The following is a 19,347-nucleotide window of genomic DNA, read 5'->3' as shown; positions in this document are numbered from 1 at the left end:
AGCTCCTCGTCTCAGGTGCCAAAATGTTGTGGGTCGGCCATGGGGGGAGGGCTTTCTGCTGTGAATCCTGAGCAGAGGTAGGTGCCCAACTCCCTTTGAGGGGTGGGACCCTCCTTGCCATTTCCTATTGGCTATCTTAGATGACTTCCTGCTCATCTTGCTGGCTTCTGTGGATCCCACGCAGTGTACAGGGAGCCTGGGCACCTAATCTGGGGCTGTGGATTCTATTAGGCTCTGCATTCCATCACCTAACTGTAGGCAACCTGCTGCCTAAGTTCCCTTTGTGGATCTAGCCCCCAAAAGTTTTATTCCAGAGAGAAAACAAGAGTCCTCTTTTGCTCTGAGTTCCTTATCTAGAGAATCTGGATCCTATATGGAATGATTCTGTGAGATTGAACCAGGCTGAACTTGCATAGCCATGGTGTAGGTTAGGTTTCACAGCATGGCCTAACAGCACTGGTGCAGAGCTGAACTGCACAGTATGGGATACCAACAGACAATGATGGTGGTGCAGAGCTGACTTCATGGTACTGTGACAGATGGCAGTGCAGCACTGACTTTCACGACTAGGCCCGAGCAAACCACCAACTGATGTCATGTTACAGGACCAGGTAGCTGCACATCAGAGTGGGAGCTGGTGGGGTGGATTTCCCTGCATTAGGCCTGAAACATAGAGGACAGCAACTCCCACATTCCCCACCCGCCCTGCCCTTTACTACTACTGAGTCTAATTGGATCCATGAGTGGGATCTGAGGTTGGTGGAGATTGTTTTGTGGTTAAGTTATGGACCTCAACAAACTGGACAGTTAACTATGTGGTTAGCCATGCTCCAGACACTAATTTGGTTTTGCTCATTTATGTAAACATATAATTGTTATATTTTCTGTTGGTGTTTTGCTTTCCCCCTTTCCCCTAATAGAAGGTATTTGCGTGGCCATGTTCCTAAGAACTGCTGAGTGCTTGCAAGCAGGGAAGAAACTCCTGCAAATATGATGAGAGGATCTATTTAAATTTCCAAGAGCTAGAAGTCGCACTATAGCTCTGGTGGGGCTTAAGATGCCGTTTTAGTTATTTTAGAAAAGGATCCCTAGACAGACAGAGCCTAGCCCATGTTGCTGCCATTGGCACCTGGGAAAAGGATTGCATATACGTGACTCTACAACATTCCCGATAATAGTGGTGGAAACCCTGTTAAGTAATTTAATACTTAACTGCACAAAACACTTTGACAACACACCATCAGGAAGTGATTCCTGACAAAGGACTGGCATAGGATGGTAAGAAGATGACCTAACAGGCCTTCGCACTTCTACATGTTATATGAACTAACTTTCATGGACTCATAATACTAAATTTTTATCACTCTCTGCCACCTAGTGGTTTCAGAAAGAAACTACAATCTCAGTAAGATTAACTATATTTCTACTACCATCTAAATTTTTGTTAGATTATGTTAATTTTTATTAGATTGTGATTCTGGTACATTTAAGAGAGAGTTGTTATAGTCTGTTTGTTTCTGAATAGGGCCATGGTCATCACACAACTCCCTACACACGTTGGCCAGATGTATCTTCTGAAAATATTGGCCAAAATTTTCAGACTTGGGTGGCTAACATTAGGTGCCTGAATCCATATTGAGGAAGCCATACAAGTAGTCTGATTTTTTTTCTTCTTCCCAGATTTGCAAAATACCAAATAAATCCCATTGACTTCAATGGGGACTGCAAATGCTCAGAACCTCGGAAAATCAGGCCACTTATACAGATGCCTACACACAGATACTAGATGCCTAAATTTAGCCCCTCCCTACCCCCAAGTTTGAAAACGTGAGCCATTGGTACTAAGTATCTAACCAAACGTCTCCACACACCTATTTATGTGCCAACTCTTTATATAAATCTAAAGGGAAACGAATAAGGTGCTACCACAATAATTAGAGTGCTCTTTTAGATCTAGAAGAAAAAAAACAATTAGCATCTACACATTAAAGATCAGAGTCTTAGAATTACGTGATGACCAGTAACTTCGTTTAAAATCAATGGGAGTTTCAGGTATTCAGCAGCACCTCTGAAAATATGTTCCACAATATAGAAACACACACTGTGTATGCATACACGCATCCCTACCTCTCGTGACAATCATTCCCTTCTCAAGATAGTTCCAGCTTACCCTTACAAGGTTTGATATATATTGCTGTATTTTAAAAATATTTCTGAAGAATTTAAAGGATTTTTTTTTGTTTTTTTTTTGCATTTGCAATGCATCACATTTATACCAGGTAGCAGGTATATTCAAAAACATTCCCAGGGGAAAGTAGCACAGCATTTATAAATCAAAATCTAAAAAAAACACTCTTTAAAAATTATGCACAGTATTTTCTCCCTGGTAAGAGGAAGAGAAAAAGAATAGAACCACAAATGATAGAAACTATGTTATGTAACAACTGCTGGAAGCTGCTCAGATACCACAGTGATGCCTGCAATATAAGTACCTGAATAAAATAGATACTCAAATCCTAGTAAATGAATCATCATTTTGTCGTATAGGCTAGTCAAAAGAGCCAGTCTGGCCCTGAAAAAATTATCCAGAGGTTGAGCCCACCACAGCAGCTCCAATACGATAGAAGGGGGTGAGGGGGAGATATGGAACAGGGAGGAAAACCACTCAATTCTAATTAAAATTAAAGCATTTGACTGGGGAGGTGTGTGGAATTTTGCATACAAAAATAAATAGCATGGGAATATGATCTAAATCTAACTTGCTTCAGTTATTTACATTTTAAAGTGGAGGCTGCAGCTGAATAATATTTTAAATCTTATCATTTGCTGAGAACAATTAAATGTGATCCTAGATAGCTGAGCTGTGCAGTATTTCAAATCTGGCTGTTTATATTGAGTGAGCAAATGGGCATTTATGCCTGCAAAAGGATGATTGCATAATTAAATGCCTGTTTTATAAAATTGTATGGTGAAAATCTGACTCTTGCATGTGTAGTTCTTCTATGGGTGCAGGTTAGGCAGCCACTTTTAATACTATAGGGCTAAATATTCTGTTGGTGTAAGTGAGCACAACTCCACTATAGTCCATGGAGCAGTATCAGTTTACACCAGTGTGAATTTAGCCTCTGATCCTTAAAGTAACTTTAATCATCATGCTATTCTATACACATTTATATGCATCACTATAACTGCAGAAAAATCATGTGACTAGCAAGTCGTTGTTTAGATCAGGGGTTCTCAACCTTTTTCTTTCTAAGGCGCCCACAACATGCTTTAAAAACTCCATGGCCCACCTGTGTTGCAACAACTGTTTTTCTGCATATAAAAGTCAGGGCTGGCATTAGGGGTAGCAAGCAGGGCGATTGCCCAAGTCCCCATGCCACAGGGACACCCCTGCAAAGCTACATTTCATAGGCTTCAGTTTCAGCTCAGAATGGTGGGGCTCAGAGCCCCTGGCATCAGCCCCGTGCAGTGGGGCTTTGGCTTTCTGCGCTGGGCCCCAGCGAGTCTAATTCTGGCTCTGCTTGGCAGACCTCCTGAAATCCACAGCCAGTTTCAATCCTGAGCCCTATTCACTGAAACATGCTGTTTCCACTATATGGCCATGGACTTGTATAATACATGGTAATACTTATAATTAGGGCTGTCAAGCAATTAAAAAAAATAATCACAGTTTTAATTGCACTGTTACCAATATTAGAATACCATTTATTTAATATTTTGGGGGTTTTCTATATTTTCAAATATAGGGTCAGTTCTGGGGGCTCTGGGCTTCAGCCGCTCTCAGGACACAGGGCTCCGGGCTTCAGCCCCCTACCCCGCCAATGCTTCCTGCTCCTCCCACAAATATGCAATTAACATGCTAAAAAAAGCATTAATTTTGCTTTCAAGTAATCACATGACTGATTTACAGCCTTACTTATAATGTTAATCAGAATATCTGAAGGACCCAACTAATATTTCATTATTGGGCTTACTTTCCTTTTATGTCATTCAGAATGTTGGCCTTTCTTCCTTTGTCTATAGAAAATTGTCATAGTGATCCATCTATCATTAACATAGATTTTAAGGCCTGAAGAAACCAGTCTAACCATCCAGTCTGACTTCCTCTGCCCCAATCTCAGTGTTTTCATCAGTCTGCGGTTTAATGCAACTCTTCAGCTGCTGAACAATCAAGCCTTCTAGTGTTGTCTCAGTCCCGGGCTCGTCTTACGTAAAATGGCACCCTCGGCCAACTTCTATTTTGCTGCCCTTTCTTTGGAGGTGGAGCGGAGCTGGAGACAGAGCAGGGTTGGCAGACGAGCTGGGCTGGAGGGACTTGAGGCTGAGAGCCCCACGCATGGCCAGGCTCAGGGCTTATAAACCTCACATAATCACCTTGCGACCCCCAGTTTGGAAACCGCTGGTTCAAGATGACAAGCTGGCTGCAAGAAGCTGTCAGCATAGGAACGAACTCCCTCTCTATCTGGAGGGTGCTCAACTCCCCCCTCCACTCCAGGCCCATCTCCACTCCACCCCTTCCTCCAAGACCCCACCTGCTAATTAGCATCCACTAATTTTTTTCCCTGGGTGTTCCAACCCTGGCCAAACTGAGCGGTGTAGTGGAGAAGATACGTTCTGGGGCACAGAGTGATGGGCCCAACCCAGGGGCACCATTTCAGATTTTGATACGGAGAGGAAACTTTAACCATGATTCCAGGGGCTACTTAGGCAGCTGAAAACACTAGGATTTTTTCGGGTTTTTTTTTTTGCAGATAATAATTTAGAAATTAGTTGACAGGAGCACTGTATCTAATTCCTATATAAAGAAATTTAAATAAATATTAGACCCACTCAGCTCTAATACTGACATGTTCTGACATCTTGTGGCAAGTCACTTAAGGGACACTGGTTAGGTTTAAAATTTTAATGTATATTCTACTACTATATGCTACTAACTCTTCAATACAACAATTGCAGGAAAATTAATATTACTATCATTTAGGCTAATTAATTTTTGCAGTTTTTCTAAGCTTGAAATAGATCACCTAATGTTTGGAAACATCCTACTAGGTCACAGCCCTGTGAGTTTACACTGCACCTGCCTGGAGTGTAGGGGTGTTACTATACTACAAATAATGGACTAGAAATGGACTTTAAACAGGATGCAATTTTTGTTCTTTATTCTGGAATTGGCTTGGATACAGCTAAAACCCTAAGAATTTGAAGAATAAACACATCTGATACTCAGACGACACTTTTTCATTCCTTCCTTTTCTCAAACGCAGAACAAAAAAATGACAACACAAACTGATTTTCAGTTAAAATGTAAAATTGCACAGCAGCCATTGCTCTAAAACTCAGCATGGGGCAGAACTTGGCACCCCTTGGGTGTTAAATGATCTCCTCTCATCTGACTCTCATTCTCTCTTTCTTTATCCTTCCTGACCACTGTGTTGCTTTTCACGCAGTGAACCATGACATCCTTCCCAACAGCCTAGGACCACTGGCCTTCTTGACTTTGCTTCCATCTATCAGAATCTTCCCTTTCTGCAGAAGGAAAGGCTGGTCCAGCAGATAGGGTGTGAAACTCTGGGAGAAGGAACCTGCCCCTGGCCTTGCAGCTGCCCTGCCTTGAAGGCTAACTGCAGTGGCAGAGAGCAGCAACTTGGGTTTATTGCTTGCCCTGACTACAATCTGTGCAGCAAGCTGCTGTCTTGGGACGCAGGCCTTTCCCCAGGAAAACAGCACCACAAGCTCAGCAGCCCACCCCCTAGGGCTGGCACCAGGCTTGTGGTTCGAGCTAGCTCCTGCCCACCTGGCACAATACTACCCCTCTAGCTGATACACAGCCTGCTGCCTCTGCCCCTTTCCTCGGCTCCCCGGGGAGGAGCACAGTCCGTGCAGCAAGCCACTGCCTCGTGCGGGCACCACAAGCCCTTCCCCCACACCGGTCCTAGGCTCCCCAGGCCGACACAAAGCACCGCCCCTCTCAGCGGGACCACGCCCCACTTCGCCTTCCTCAGGCCGGCCCCTCCCCCTACGCCCGCCTCTGCGCATTCTCTAATTCCGCGAAGCCACGCCCCAAGAAGTCTAGCTCCACCCATTCCACAGCCCCGCCCCTCACACTTTCCTCCTCCCCCGCCGCGCCGAGCCTATTCTAGACGGACCTGGTTTATACGCGTGCGCAGTAGAGACTACTCTCTCTCAGGCCTCACCCCGCCCACAGCACCGTGGGTTCTGATTGGGCCGATCTACGTCGCCCTGATAGCCAATAGGAAAGCCCCATTCCTACCCCGCCTCTTTACAACGTGCTGTTGCTGTCACACCTGCTTCCTGAGTCCTGACCCTAGTGGAGATGGCAGCGGCCGGGCTCGGGCTGCGTCGGGCAGCGGTGCTCGCCTCCCGACCGGGGCCGCTGCGGGCCGGCGTGTGGGGCCGGCTGCTCCCCTTGGCGGCCGGGCCGCGGCGACACGCGGCGCATTTCACGTTCCAGCCTGACGCGGAGCCCAGCGCGCACGGTGAGAGGTGGGGCCGCGCCGGGTCAGCCTCCCCCCGCCCCCGTAGCCCAGGCAACCTGGCCCTGCCCTGGAGAGGGGCTACCCGGCGCGGGACTGGCGGAGCGCATCGGGCTCCCGGCTGAGCGCCTGCTGCTCTGGGTCCGCTTGTCCCGAGGGGTCCTATCCCCGGCGCTAAGGGGAGCCTCCCATTCCCTCCCCCCGCCGTACTGTCAGCGCCCGCTACGGGTGGGGCTGGGGGAAAGGGCGCTGGGTTCCCGGGCGTGCCCCCACCGCCAGCCAGACCCACCAGGGGCAGCCGTTAAACGGCGCCTGGCCGCCCCCGAGGTAGGCAGCGCGGAGCGACCATGTTTTCACCCCAGAACCAGAGCCAGCTCCCCCGAGCTCTGACAATCGTGAGACTTTCTGGGCAAACAGTAAAGGCCAGTTCTTGGCCGCCAGACTTCTGGTGTCGGAGCCTCTGGAGTGGCTCACGCAGCCTGGTCAGGCCCTCTCAGTGAGGGTGGGAACTGCCTTTCTGTTAAGGGGGAAGGGGCTGAGATTTTTCCCCCCCCCATTCCTCTTTTCTAGCCTCTGGGCTAGTTCCGAGTCTTGTGACAAAATTGCTCGAGTTGATGAAGCTGGAAGAGTAACTCACTCACCTGAAATGACCTAAAGTTGAAGGCAGGTGGCATGATTCGATTTTTGGCCAGGATCTGGAGCTGGTCGCCAGGTAGAAAAGCACTAACAGCTGTTCGTGGCCATTTTTGGGTGAAAACTTGTTTTCACTCGGACTCAGGAAACGAAGATGTGTGACATAATTGCATTTTAACTTCAGCAATACTACTATAAAGAAGGGGGGAAAATCACTTAGAAGGTGTAGAGAAGATGTCTTCTGTTGAACAGAGTAATGTGAGAGTCCAGTGGGGAGGAGTTCTATTATCTTTTGTTGGGGAAGGGATAGCTCTGTGGTTTGAGCATTAGCCCACTAAATCCAGGGGTGTGAGTCCAATCTTTGAGGGGAGCATTTAGGGATTTTGGGCAAAAATCTGTGTGGGGATTGGTCCTGCTTTGAGCAGGGGGTTGGACTCCTGAGGTCCCTTCCAACTCTGATAGTCTATGGTTCTGCTGTAAATAGGCTTGTCAGAATTATTTTGCAGTTTTGATTAATAGTGACTTTTATTTTTACAGTTATGGGAAGTTAGAGGTTGGTGGTGGGGTTACTGTTGGGGCAGTGCAGCTGTAGGGGGCTTTCTGTAAGGCTGAAGGGCCCAAGACAGCTGGAGAAAATGGGCAGGGGAGGCAGTGGTCCTGGTCTGGTGGAGCAGAGATCCATGGCCAGGGCTACAAGGGGAAGGATGATCCCCTGGCTCTGGGGGTCTCTGCTGAACATCTCCTGATAAGGGATTGCCCCCCTCCTCCACCTGACTGGTGAAGGAGCTGGGCTGCAAAGAGCTGTCTGTGCTGCTGCTGGGCCAATTCCCTGCAGGCACAAGCTGGAGGAGGGTGCATTCAGTGCAGACTGTTATGGTCAATTTTTTTGTTGATATCAGTGTGTCAGCTGAAATGGATGTTTATTGACATCTGCTGAGTTAAAATGGATCCTCTCAAGCCTATCTATAAAATAGCCAAGTTCACATGTACTCTTTGGCAAGCTGGCCTTAAGTTCTGCAGCATGTTATAGCAAGCTAGAAATTCTGTGGCAGATTCAGTTCAATTTACCGTTTGCTATTTGCATAGAATTAATGGTGAGAATGCCGAATACAATTATTTTCATGTAATATTTAATTAATATTACATTGCCCTCAAATTTCCAATATGCCATGGAATTTTGACACATCACTGCAATTGTAGAAATTTTCAGTGTATGTTGGAGAAGCTGCAGGTTCTGGTATTTGGGCAGGAGACACTTGGCACTTCAAGTTGCTACCAACAGTGGAAAAATTTGCAGACAGCCTAATGGTCAGGGCTCTGTTCAGAAGAGATTGTGATGGGTTCCCCCCAGGGTGCCACCTGGAATTGAGGTACCACTGAGCCTCCTGCCCTGGGCCTCTTTTACACTGTACTACTGTGACAAGCTGCAAAGCCCTGCGGAGTATAAACCCAAAATTATACTGTTTTGCACTGCACAGGGAACTGTACTGCATAAGTTCATAAAATTCACCTTCTCCCTCATTGTGGAGAGGAATATGTGACAGCTTTTGTCCTTGAGCTATGATTTGCACACACTGGTTTAGATAAAGCAAAAACAAGTTTATTAACTAAAGAAGATAAATTTTAAGTGATAAAAACAGGTCAAAGCAGATTACCTAGCAAATAAACAAAAAATGTAAACTAAACTTAATATACTAAATAGATTGGATATGAATAGCAGTTTCTCACTCTGAGGTGATACAAGAAGGGTGCAGATTCTTAAGGGGCAAGCTGCACTTGCTTACAGCTTGGAACACCAGGGGATTCCATTCACAGGCTAAAAATCCCTTTAGCCTGGGTCCAGCAGTTCCCCCAGTTCAGTTTTTGTTCCTCAAGTGTTTCCAGGAGTCATCTTGTGTGGGGACTGAAGAATACCAGATGATGTCAATCCCTGCCTTATGCATATGGTGGGAATGCTTTGTTTCCAAGCTTTGTTCCCCAGATGGGTCTTGGTAAAACACTGACATCCCAAAATGGAGTCTAGAGACATGTGGTCCCATCACATGTCTTTGTAGAGTCATAATAGCCATTACTTGGAGTCTTGGTATTCTCAGGAAGACACCCCAGGTGGGAGATAAGATTTTTTCTAAGGCCATTATAACGGCCATACTTGGTCAGACCGAAGCTCCATCTAGTCCACTATCCTGTCTTCCGACAGTGGCCAATGCCAGGTGCCTCAGAGGGAATGAACAGAACAGATAATCAAGTGATCCATCTCCTGTCACACATGCCTAGCTTCTGGCAAACAAAGGTTAGGGGCACCATGCCTGCTCATCCTGGCTAATAGCCATTGATGTACCTATCCTCCATGAATTTATCTAGTTCTTTTTGGAACCCTTTTATAATCTTGGCGTTCAGAACATCCTCTGGCAAAAAGTACCACAGACTGACTGTGTGTTGTGTGAGGAAATACTTCCTTTTGTTTGAAACCTGCTGCCTATTTAATTTTATTTGGTGACCATAGTTCTTGTGTTATATGAGAGAGTAAATAATGCTTTCTTATTTACTTTCTCCACACCAGTTATGGTTTTATAGGTCTCTAGCATATCGTCTCTTCCCTCCGACACCCCTGACATCTCTTTTCCAATCTGTAAAGTCCCAGTCTTAATCTCTCCTCATACAAAATAATTTTTGTTGCCCTCTTCTGAACCTTTTCCAATTCCAATATATCTTTTTTGAGATGGGGTGACCACATCTGCACGTAGTATTCAAGATGTGCCTATACCATGATTTTATATAGGGGCAATATATTTTCTGTCTTATTATCTATCCCTTTCTTAAAGATTCCCAACATTTTGTTTTTCCTTTTTTAACTGCTTCTCTACATGGAGTGGATGTTTTCAGAGAACCATCCACAATGACTCAAAGATCTTTCTTGAGTGGTAACAGCTAATTTAGACCCCCTCATTTTATATGTATAGTTGGGATTGTTTTCCAATGTGCATTACTTTGCATTTATGAACATTGAATTTCATCTGCTATTTTGTTGCCCGCTCATTCAGTTTTGAGAGATCCCTTTGTAGCTCTTTGCAATCTGCCTGGGACTTAACTATCTTGATAAGTTTTGTATCATCTTCAGGTTTTGTCACCTCACTGCTTACCCCTTTTCCCAGATCTTTATGAATATATTCAATGGGACTGGTTCCAGTACACAGTTATTTATCTCTCTGCATTCTGAAAACTGACCATTTATTCCTACCCTTTTTTGCTTCTCTTTAGGAAGGCCCATTGTTTTTTCCTAATGGCTCATTTCCCTGAATAGGCCCTTCCCAACCCAGCTATCTATAATGAAAGAATCTTGTCTAGTGGAAGCAGCGAAGAGTCCTGTGGCACCTTATAGACTAACAGACGTTTTGGAGCATGGGCTTTCGTGGATGAATCTGACGAAGTGGGTATTCACCCACGAAAGCTCATGCTCCAAAACGTCTGTTAGTCTATAAGGTGCCACAGGACTCTTTGCTGCTTTTACAGATCCAGACTAACAAGGCTACCCTTCTGATACTTGTCTAGTGGGTGTTCCCCAGGTATAACTACATTTTGCAATACAGATTTATAGTCCATATTCACAACTTTAGGTATAAAAATTATGCATACAACAAATAAGATAATCATATTCAGCAAATCATAACCTTTCCAATGACATCTCAAATGACCTGTCCTGCATAAAATATATTCAATAATGTCATAATATAATAATATCACTGTCAAGAATATAGGGTACAGTGTCACAGAGATAATAGGTTTTCCCATAATGATCACTTCAGAATTTTGTTTTTGTTAGGTGGTGTATCAGAAGACATGCATCCCCCTAATTTCTTTAAGCCTCCTCATTGTGGAGACGGCCTCAAAAGCAAAGAATAGTTCCTGGCTCTGATTCTCCTCATATCTTTCCCAGGAAGATGCAGAATGAAAGCTGACATGACTCTTGTCTGCTCTACTACCGCCCCTAAGAGTCTTCACAGTGGCAATGAAACTGATTAGTCTGGTCAGTTTCATTCTGACCACTCTTCCTGTGCTTGTAAAGTAGAACTTCAGTTACAAACACCTTGAGAATGGAGGTCGTTTTTATAATGCTGAAATGTTCGTAACTGAACAAAATGTTATGGTGGTTCTTTCTAAAGCTTATACAGCTTTGAAACTTTCACTATGTAGAAGAAAAATGCTGCTTTCCTTTTATTTTTTAGTAGTTCATGTTTAACCCAGTACTTGTAGTCCTGCTTTTTGGTCTCTGTTACTGCCTGATTGTGTACTTCCAGTTCCAAATAAGGTGTGTAGTTGACTGGTCAATTTGTAACTTTGGTGCTCATAACTTTGAGGTTCTAAGGTGTATTATATGTATATACACAAGACTCCTTCCCTTCCTGATTACCTTCCTGAGAGTCCCCACAATAGTGAACCTCTGTAAGCTCCGTAATGATGAGTGTTGGTCTTAGCAACAGTTTGCATTTCTCTCTCATCCACTGGGCACAGATCACATTGCTGGGAATAAGCTTTTGCCTCAGTGGAGACTTCTGTCCAGTAAAAGTTTACAAGTTACTTCTGTATAGTTTTCAGTACCTGCAAGTATCTTGAAAATCAGTACAGTGGTTGCAATTCAGTGTCTAGGCATAATATTTTTAATGTGTTCCCATATTTCTAATGTTCAGATGTCCTGGGAGGTACCCATTTTCTGCAGGATAGTCCCTTTTTCAGTGTGAATTTCTCTACTCCTCTGAAAAGGGGTCATTAGGTTGGTTACCTTGGTTTTAGCTTTTTCTAACCTCAGCTTTCACTGAAGTTAATAGGTGATAAAGGGCACTCAGGATACAGCAAGATCAGGGCTATAGTTTTATTTATATGTAGTTCCATCCACCACTGGTTCAGATGTAGGAGGGTGTGATGGAGGGGCCACTGTGGGGAAGCCTGTTGTGTGTGTTGAACCAGTTAATTAGGTGACTAGAAAACTATTGGTTCCTTGATTTATATGCATTGTGACTTTGCATTCATATAGAAGGTGGTAAAAATGAACTGTGTGATGTTGATGTTGACGATGCCATCACACAGTAGATTTAAAAAAAGTCTCTACTGCGTTCTCTTCACCTAGTTCCAGAGCTCAGATACGAAGGGTGCGTTGGTTCCCCTCTTCTTGAAGGGAGTTATTAGGGAGCCTTTCAGATAGTTTCATAGTTACTGCTTTGACCTACTGAATTATTCTCATTGGTTAGAAGTAGATGAGCAGCAGAGATTTATTTATCCCCAGTTTTGGAAAGACTGGGTTGTCAGAGTGTGAATAGCTTAGTATGGGGAGGGGCAAGAGTGTCAATTTTTTTTTATAAATTACAACTATGTCATTCCATCTATGCCTGCTGTTTTGAGCTTCCATAGCATTTTCCCCACCCTCTGATCAAAATGTATTATGCATGACAACTAACGAATACTGGGGCTATATCGGGATCAGAGCAGCTAGGTCTGGGCTGGAATGTTACAGTTCTTTAGCCATGTTCAGCAACATATACAGCAGTTTGAGAGGAAATGAAAAGCTGTCTTTCTAAACAAAGCATCAGTTTAAATTTAGTAGAGTTAGTTTTAACTCAGTTAGAATTTTTCAAGATATCAGGGTTCCGACTACTACTACCATGAATGTCCTGGCACTCCATTTTACTATTCTTCAGAAGACAGGCCCATCTACAGCTGGACACAGATTCAGTAACAACTCGGAGAAGTTTTACCAGCTAAAGAATTCTCGTCATCAGTTCTTTGTAGGTCTTGCTCCTGAGGGAATTCTGCACCAAAAATGTAAAAAGTATGCACACAATATTTTAAAATTCTGCAAATTTTGTCCATAAATAAACATAGCTCCAGCATGGCAGTGGGGAGCTCAGGCCACTGACTGTATTGAGGTGGGAGATCACCTTGAAGCCCCCACCTCCCCTAGTACAGGGACTCGGTAGTGAGGCTGCACCTGACCCTAGCACAGTGCGAGGGCTTGGCCTGCCCTGGAAACACCCTGGGGCCCTGCCCCTCTGTGCCAGATGCACCAGGTATCGCTGGGCAGACTCAGCTCAGCAGGAACCTAGTGTGGGGGGGATCCAGGTGTGGGGTGAGATTTCTGTATAGGGCAATCTGGGTGCTGGCAGCTCGGTGGGAGATCTGGATGCACGGGCTTGTTAGGGGGTTCTGGGTGCAGGGGATCCAGGTGATGGTGGTTGGCCTCTGTGAGGGCCCAGTGGGGGGCTTGCTTTACAGGGGAGCTCCTGTTGCTGCTGAGGGGATGCTGCATGCCAGGCTCCTGCTCCCCCCCTGCAATTCCCGTATCCCCATCTCCATCTCCATCCCCCTCCCTCTGCCCTATTCCACCCCCTTCCTTCCTTCCCCACTGCTTCATTTTCCCCCACCTCCCTTTCCCTCATTTTCCCCCACCCACCTTATACAGCTCCACTGCGGGCATTCACAGTTCCACAGAAAACACGAAGGGGAGCACAGCTGGCACTAAGACCCAGGATGCTGCATTCAGCTGCAGAGTCCAAGACATAGCCTCCTAGCTGGGCAGCTCTGCATTTGCACAAATGAGTGCGTGGGTGCGGGGCAGTGGCATGTAATCCCATATGCCCTCCTATGGCTTGCCTCCATTTGGGGGGCAATACCCTCCAAAAACTGCACCCATGGTCGTCCCTCCCCCCGCTGTGCGGCTTCCCTTGTTTCCCTGGAGGAAATATGCGCCGGGGAGTTGGGGGTGGTTTTCTGCAGGTGTGCAGTCTTGCAGAATCTCCCCAGGAGTACAGTGTCCCATTTGGTTACTGACCAGACCCAACCCTGCTTAGTTTGTAAAAATCTGACTGGCTAATAATAGAAGACGGAGTGGCTGCCAGCTATCCATTTTTACACAATATCTGCATTTCCAGGAAATTCTTGTCATCTTTACAGCATATTGGGATGAGGTATTGGAAACTGGTAGTGTAAAAGCAAAGATCTGAAACTTAAAAAATTTGCTGTGTGGGAGAACTTCAGTAATAGCACCCCAATGTCGTCATTGCTCTCTCTGTGCTTGTAGTTATGGCTATTCAGCATCACCGTTTCCCCGACTCTGTTGCTATCTGGACTCCATTCTCCTACCCTCATTTCAATTGCATTCAAAGACACCATCCACACGGTCCCCAGAAGTGGAGGAAATGTAATGCTAATTCTGTGCCCTTACAGAAATGTCCTATGTTAATGAGGATTCTGAGTTTTTAATAGCTGTAGTATCCTGTAGGAAAGAAGGTCATGGAGTAAAATTTGGGCAAAGTTTGGTAAACTTTAACAGAGTGCGTAACTATCTCAAAATGGTGATTTTTTTCGTAAGGAAACAGTTTTAGATACTGGTTATAAGACAATAAACTTAAGTGCTAGCCTTTGAAAATATGTTGCAAAGTTACAGCTGTCCTCTTGTACCTGGAGTCCGGAAGGAAGTTACAGCATTGGCTATCATCATTATGTAACTTCTGAAAGAGATCTGAAATACTGGCCATCGGTATTGCAGTTACTGAGATTATAAAGTGTGCCAAACTGCATCTCATCCATTTAAAGTTTATGCAGCAAAACAGTTCTTTTGATTCTCAATGGCATTTTTCTTTTAAGGGCTTCAGTGGCTGCTGGCTCATTTAAATTCTTATTATTAAGTTTTGCTTTATTTTTTTAAACAGATAAATAGCTCAATAATGTCTCTTTCATGCAGGGCAAACTCAGAAAATGAATCTTTTCCAGTCTATTACAAGTGCCTTGGATAATACCTTGTCCAGAGATCCAACTGCAGGTATGCTTTAACTGTAATTGTGTGTCTCCATGTACTCTGAAATTAGTCATTTTTAAGATTATCTGAAATGGTTTTTTAATAAAATGTAGAAATAAACTGATTCAGGTCCCAAATCACTAACAGAATACACCTGTAGGATTAAAAATGTATAAACAGTGTACTGAAAGACTATTTACCACAATGGAACCCAGCCACAGTTCTATTTCTCCTGCAGCAATTGACTGCATCATTAATATCTAATGTGGGGCAGAGAGTTGCATTGCTTAGCCTGCTTTCTATATGAATGATGTTCCAAATACATCAGGGGGAAATTCAGGTCCTAGCAGGTAAACTAGTTTAGTTCTGAACTTAAAAAAAAACAAAACTATTTTAAGTTGAAGAGTACACTTTTAGTACATTTCAGATGTTAGAGATTCTCCCCCGCCCCCACATGCCTCCTACCTCAAAAATGCATTTACATTTGCATTTTCCTGATTGTAAAAGTGCATAGTTGTTGCAGTGGTGATCAGAGCCAGATCTCAGCGGTATTTCTGTTTTTTTCCACTTTGCTGCTCTAAATATTTCTGGCACACTTGTAACTTAGATATTGATTAAGCAGCTTTCATATAATTCTGCTGTGTATTAATACACATTGCTACTTACTGTGTTATCTTTGACTCACCTTTTAGCCCGCCGCTTAAAAGCTATATAGGAGTTTTCTGTAGTATTTTGCCTCCAAAATAATATTGACAGAATTGTTTTTATAGATCACATATTTGTGACTAAATAGAGGAGAACCATTGTAATCTTGATCTATGCTTCTGGAAGTAGATAATTGACAAAGGAAAATAGAGTACTGTAGCCAGATTTCTGGAAAGACTTCTTGGTCAAATTATCCAATTTGTGACTGCATGCTAGAGTAAAGCACATCAAATCAGTATTCTAGGAAGCAAGATCATGGTAGAGATTACTAAGGAATGCTCTTCTCCCATCCCCTTCAACACAATTACACAGCTGTTAAAATGTATGATGGTTTTTTCGTAGAGCATCAGCACCTCAGGTATTGGCTCTGTTGGAGGCAGGCTATTGACTTGATGGTCCTAACTAAGGGTCTCATGTAGTATGAAAAATCTATGTTAAGCATTCAAATAAGGCTCTGCCTGGATGTGTTCCCTGCCTCTGTATGTATGCTATGATTTGCCTTATTGAATTGCTTAGTTTTGGAAAGTGAGATGACTCCAGGCACATAAGATTTCTGAAGCATTCTCATGGAATCAGCTCTCTATCTGCAAGCTGACTGTTCCAGTGTGTTGGAAAACTGCTTTTTCCATGTATCATCCTGAATTTTGTGGCTGACATCTTAGGGCCCAAGCTTGCAAGGGGTTTTGCACAGGTGGACTCATGCAGAATTCCTTGTAGGATCAAGACTTCAGTTGTAGAGCCAAGATCTGAGCTATGAATTTCACCTTACTTTGTATGTTCAGTACTTAATCTTGCAGTAGAAGATAAGATGTATCCCTAATATTATTTTGTTGCTTTAGATAAGCGGTTGATCCAGTTCCCAATGAAGTGGATGGGAAATCTTTCTACCCTCGTTCTTGGGAGTTAGATTGGGTCGCTAACCTCATGAATCTCTGTATAGCCTGGTTGTAGTCATTGACAGAATGTATTCAAAGGATAGGTGTCCACTGATGTGCTCTATTAGCAGTATGATAGCACTGATGTCTCCTGTACTAACTGGCGCAAAACTAGTAGCCATATTAAATGGGAAAGGCTTTGTAAAGACTCTGACCTCAAGCATACAAACAATAAAATCACAATAGCAACAAACCAAAGCAAGGCAAGCCCCAACAACCAAAACAAATTAACAAGGAAAGTTAGGAAGATAGACTGGAGACATACCTCAGTCAATAAGAGCATACCGTCATTAATTTGTTCTTGCATCATTATTGCTATTCTGTTTTGTGAATCTGTCTGGTTATTAACTTGTGCAGTGGTGAATTACCCCACATTTATTTAAAAGCTCTAACATAGATAGAGGGCCAGTGTTTTTTTCTCTGTAAAGATTGGTTAATATTTGAGGGAGGAAATTAATGAGCTCTGTCCCTTAAGATATGCAAATATTTGGGGAGTATTAGCACTGAATAACTTGGCCAGCAGATATGTCACATCTTGTGATGTATTGCAAAACGTTGCAGATCCTCTAGTTTTATATATTTAATATATAAATGTGTTGATTTCTCTGTGAGAAATAATAAAGTAGCCTGGCTTTAAAAATCCTAAAATTATTTTTAAGAGATCAAAGGTTCAACAATCAACCAGTTTAAGGGAAAGGACTGGACTGCTTTTAAAATTTGGATCCATTTACTGTCTAATGGCTTTTTTGGTGGTTTGTATGGTTCCTACCCCAGATTGCAAAGAGCATAATAATGGTGAGTATTTAAGCTGGCAACTTGCAGTTATTGGACTACTTCTTTTCCCTGAAGGTGGTACCTCCAGATGAGGATGTAGCACATAGGTGAGACGTTGGGAGAAACTTGCTATTTCATGGATCAATTAATATTTGTGGTGATCAGTTCAGAATTTTTCAGGAGCATTAAAATCACGTAGACATGAAATGGGAAATGAAACCAGTTGAAGCTTACAAACTAATGGATGAGGAGTCCTTACTTATGACATTTTATTTTTGATTAAAAGGAACGATCGTATCAGATCTTAAACTTTTTAAAATGGAATGTCTAAATTCAGTGGCTGTTTGGTTAGTGTCATACACTAAACTCCTTGGAATTTTTAAATGACTTTGTAATAACTCAAGTGCTGTGGTATTACTTAAATATTTTTCTGAAATGTTCCTGCAATAGTTTCTGAAACATAGCTAGAATAGTTTAAACATTCTATTTTGGGCCAGAAAGTGTATTGTTTTACTAACTCCTCTTCTTTCTCTTCCTGTGGCTCGCCTTTTGTTTAATGTTCTGTTTTTTAAATAGGCAGTGCTGACCTATGAGAGTGTAAGAGAGGTAGGGGAATTTTGATTGCTAATGCACATACTATATGTTGATGAAAAATACAGTACTTTGGGGTCAAATTAACCGTCCTTTTGAGCATGATGAAAGGCATTGAATTCTAGATGTTTAATTTTAACTATAATATTTGTTGCATATATTGAGTAAATCGTTTAGAAACCTTATTAAAACTTGTTCTTGCTCAATCATGAATGTTGAAATTTAAGTTATTGAAAGTAAATGGAAACAGTAAAATTCAAGTGAGGACTGTGCTAACAGTTTATAAATGGTTAGACTAGAATAAATAGGATTATCATTTTCATACTAGATGAGTTTGTATTCATAAATAAAATTAAACTATGACTTTTATTTTGCAGTAATATTTGGTGAAGATGTAGCCTTTGGTGGAGTCTTCAGGTGCACTGTTGGCTTGCGAGACAAATATGGTGAGTTAGCTGCGTCTAAACAAGCAATGTTAGATTTAAAATCTTTCCTTTTCCTACTATAGTTTATGATCCTAGATGAGTCTTGTGGGGAAAATCATGTAAATGAGTTTGTTTGTCTTAGTTTTGATATAGCTGAAGATTTCTGTTTTGAACAGATTTTATTCTTCTCTTTATTAATAGGAATTTCCAAATTAGGCATTAAACTTATGAGGCTAAGTTCATAACTTAAATTTTATTTTCAACTAATAGGCTTGCAAAAATTTTTTTTTACAAGAATTCCAAGTTGTAGTATCTCAAGATCAGATAAGTAGTATTTATCTTTACTCACAACTAGTAACCTGTGATAGTTCAAACCAACTGTATTACTTCATTTTCTTTGTGGAAGCAACATGCATTTCTGGATCCTGTGTATAATTGACCAGGAACTGAGTTTTGGGCCCTATATTCAATTTGGTTTTAACACTTTCCCCGTTGCCCCCAAGTATACCACTTTCTCATGTGGTTTAGCTAGCCAGTGTTAGAACCATAATTGAGCTGTTTGTAAAACTGGATTCTTTTACTCACTTTTTCTGGCCCCGTGTATAAGGAGCCTCAAAAATGTTAGTTACCCTGTCCACAAATTAACCAGAGCAGTCATATTTTTTTAACCTACTAGATATGAAAGCCGAACTTGAGAAACTATGGAAAATAAGGTGTTACTTTTACCACATCACTCAGTCCTTGGATAATCTCATGAAGCTTAGCTTAGTAATGAGGGAAGATACGAGGAAGTTTGTTTAAAACACTTGGGAATCTTAACTGTTGCTTCCTCTTGTGGGATCATTGTTGTGCTGTCTGAGCATCTCTTCAGTGGCACATTCTCAAGAATCCTATTGTCCCATTGTATTTCTGAGTCCAGATTCCTATAACTGATTCTGTCTTTCAGTTGCCTACGGGAAAGGTTAGAATTCTCCTTGAATTATGCTGGTGTAATTCTGACT

The 19,347-nt window shown here is 42.8% G+C and overlaps 1 protein-coding gene across 2 annotated transcripts in view; it reads left to right on the top strand.

Annotated features, from left to right (window-relative positions):
* Nucleotides 1-6,306: 6,306 nt before the first annotated feature.
* The window catches only part of BCKDHB (branched chain keto acid dehydrogenase E1 subunit beta), a 277,474-nt gene continuing 264,433 nt past the window's right edge, over nucleotides 6,307-19,347 (top strand). The window contains exons 1-3 of one of the 2 annotated variants that reach the window (XM_050950168.1): nucleotides 6,307-6,500; nucleotides 14,863-14,940; nucleotides 18,299-18,367. In XM_050950168.1, the coding sequence (XP_050806125.1) occupies nucleotides 6,338-6,500; nucleotides 14,863-14,940; nucleotides 18,299-18,367 (310 nt within the window). In that variant the 5' untranslated portion in view covers nucleotides 6,307-6,337. The remainder of the gene's footprint in view (nucleotides 6,501-14,862; nucleotides 14,941-18,298; nucleotides 18,368-19,347) is intronic. The other variant, XM_050950169.1, reaches the window with a different exon arrangement.

The sequence above is a fragment of the Gopherus flavomarginatus genome, chromosome 4 (assembly GCF_025201925.1).
Source record: "Gopherus flavomarginatus isolate rGopFla2 chromosome 4, rGopFla2.mat.asm, whole genome shotgun sequence".
NCBI lineage: Eukaryota > Metazoa > Chordata > Testudines > Testudinidae > Gopherus > Gopherus flavomarginatus.
The sequence above is the reverse complement of the archived record's forward strand: the minus strand, read 5'-3'. Positions and strand labels throughout refer to the sequence as shown.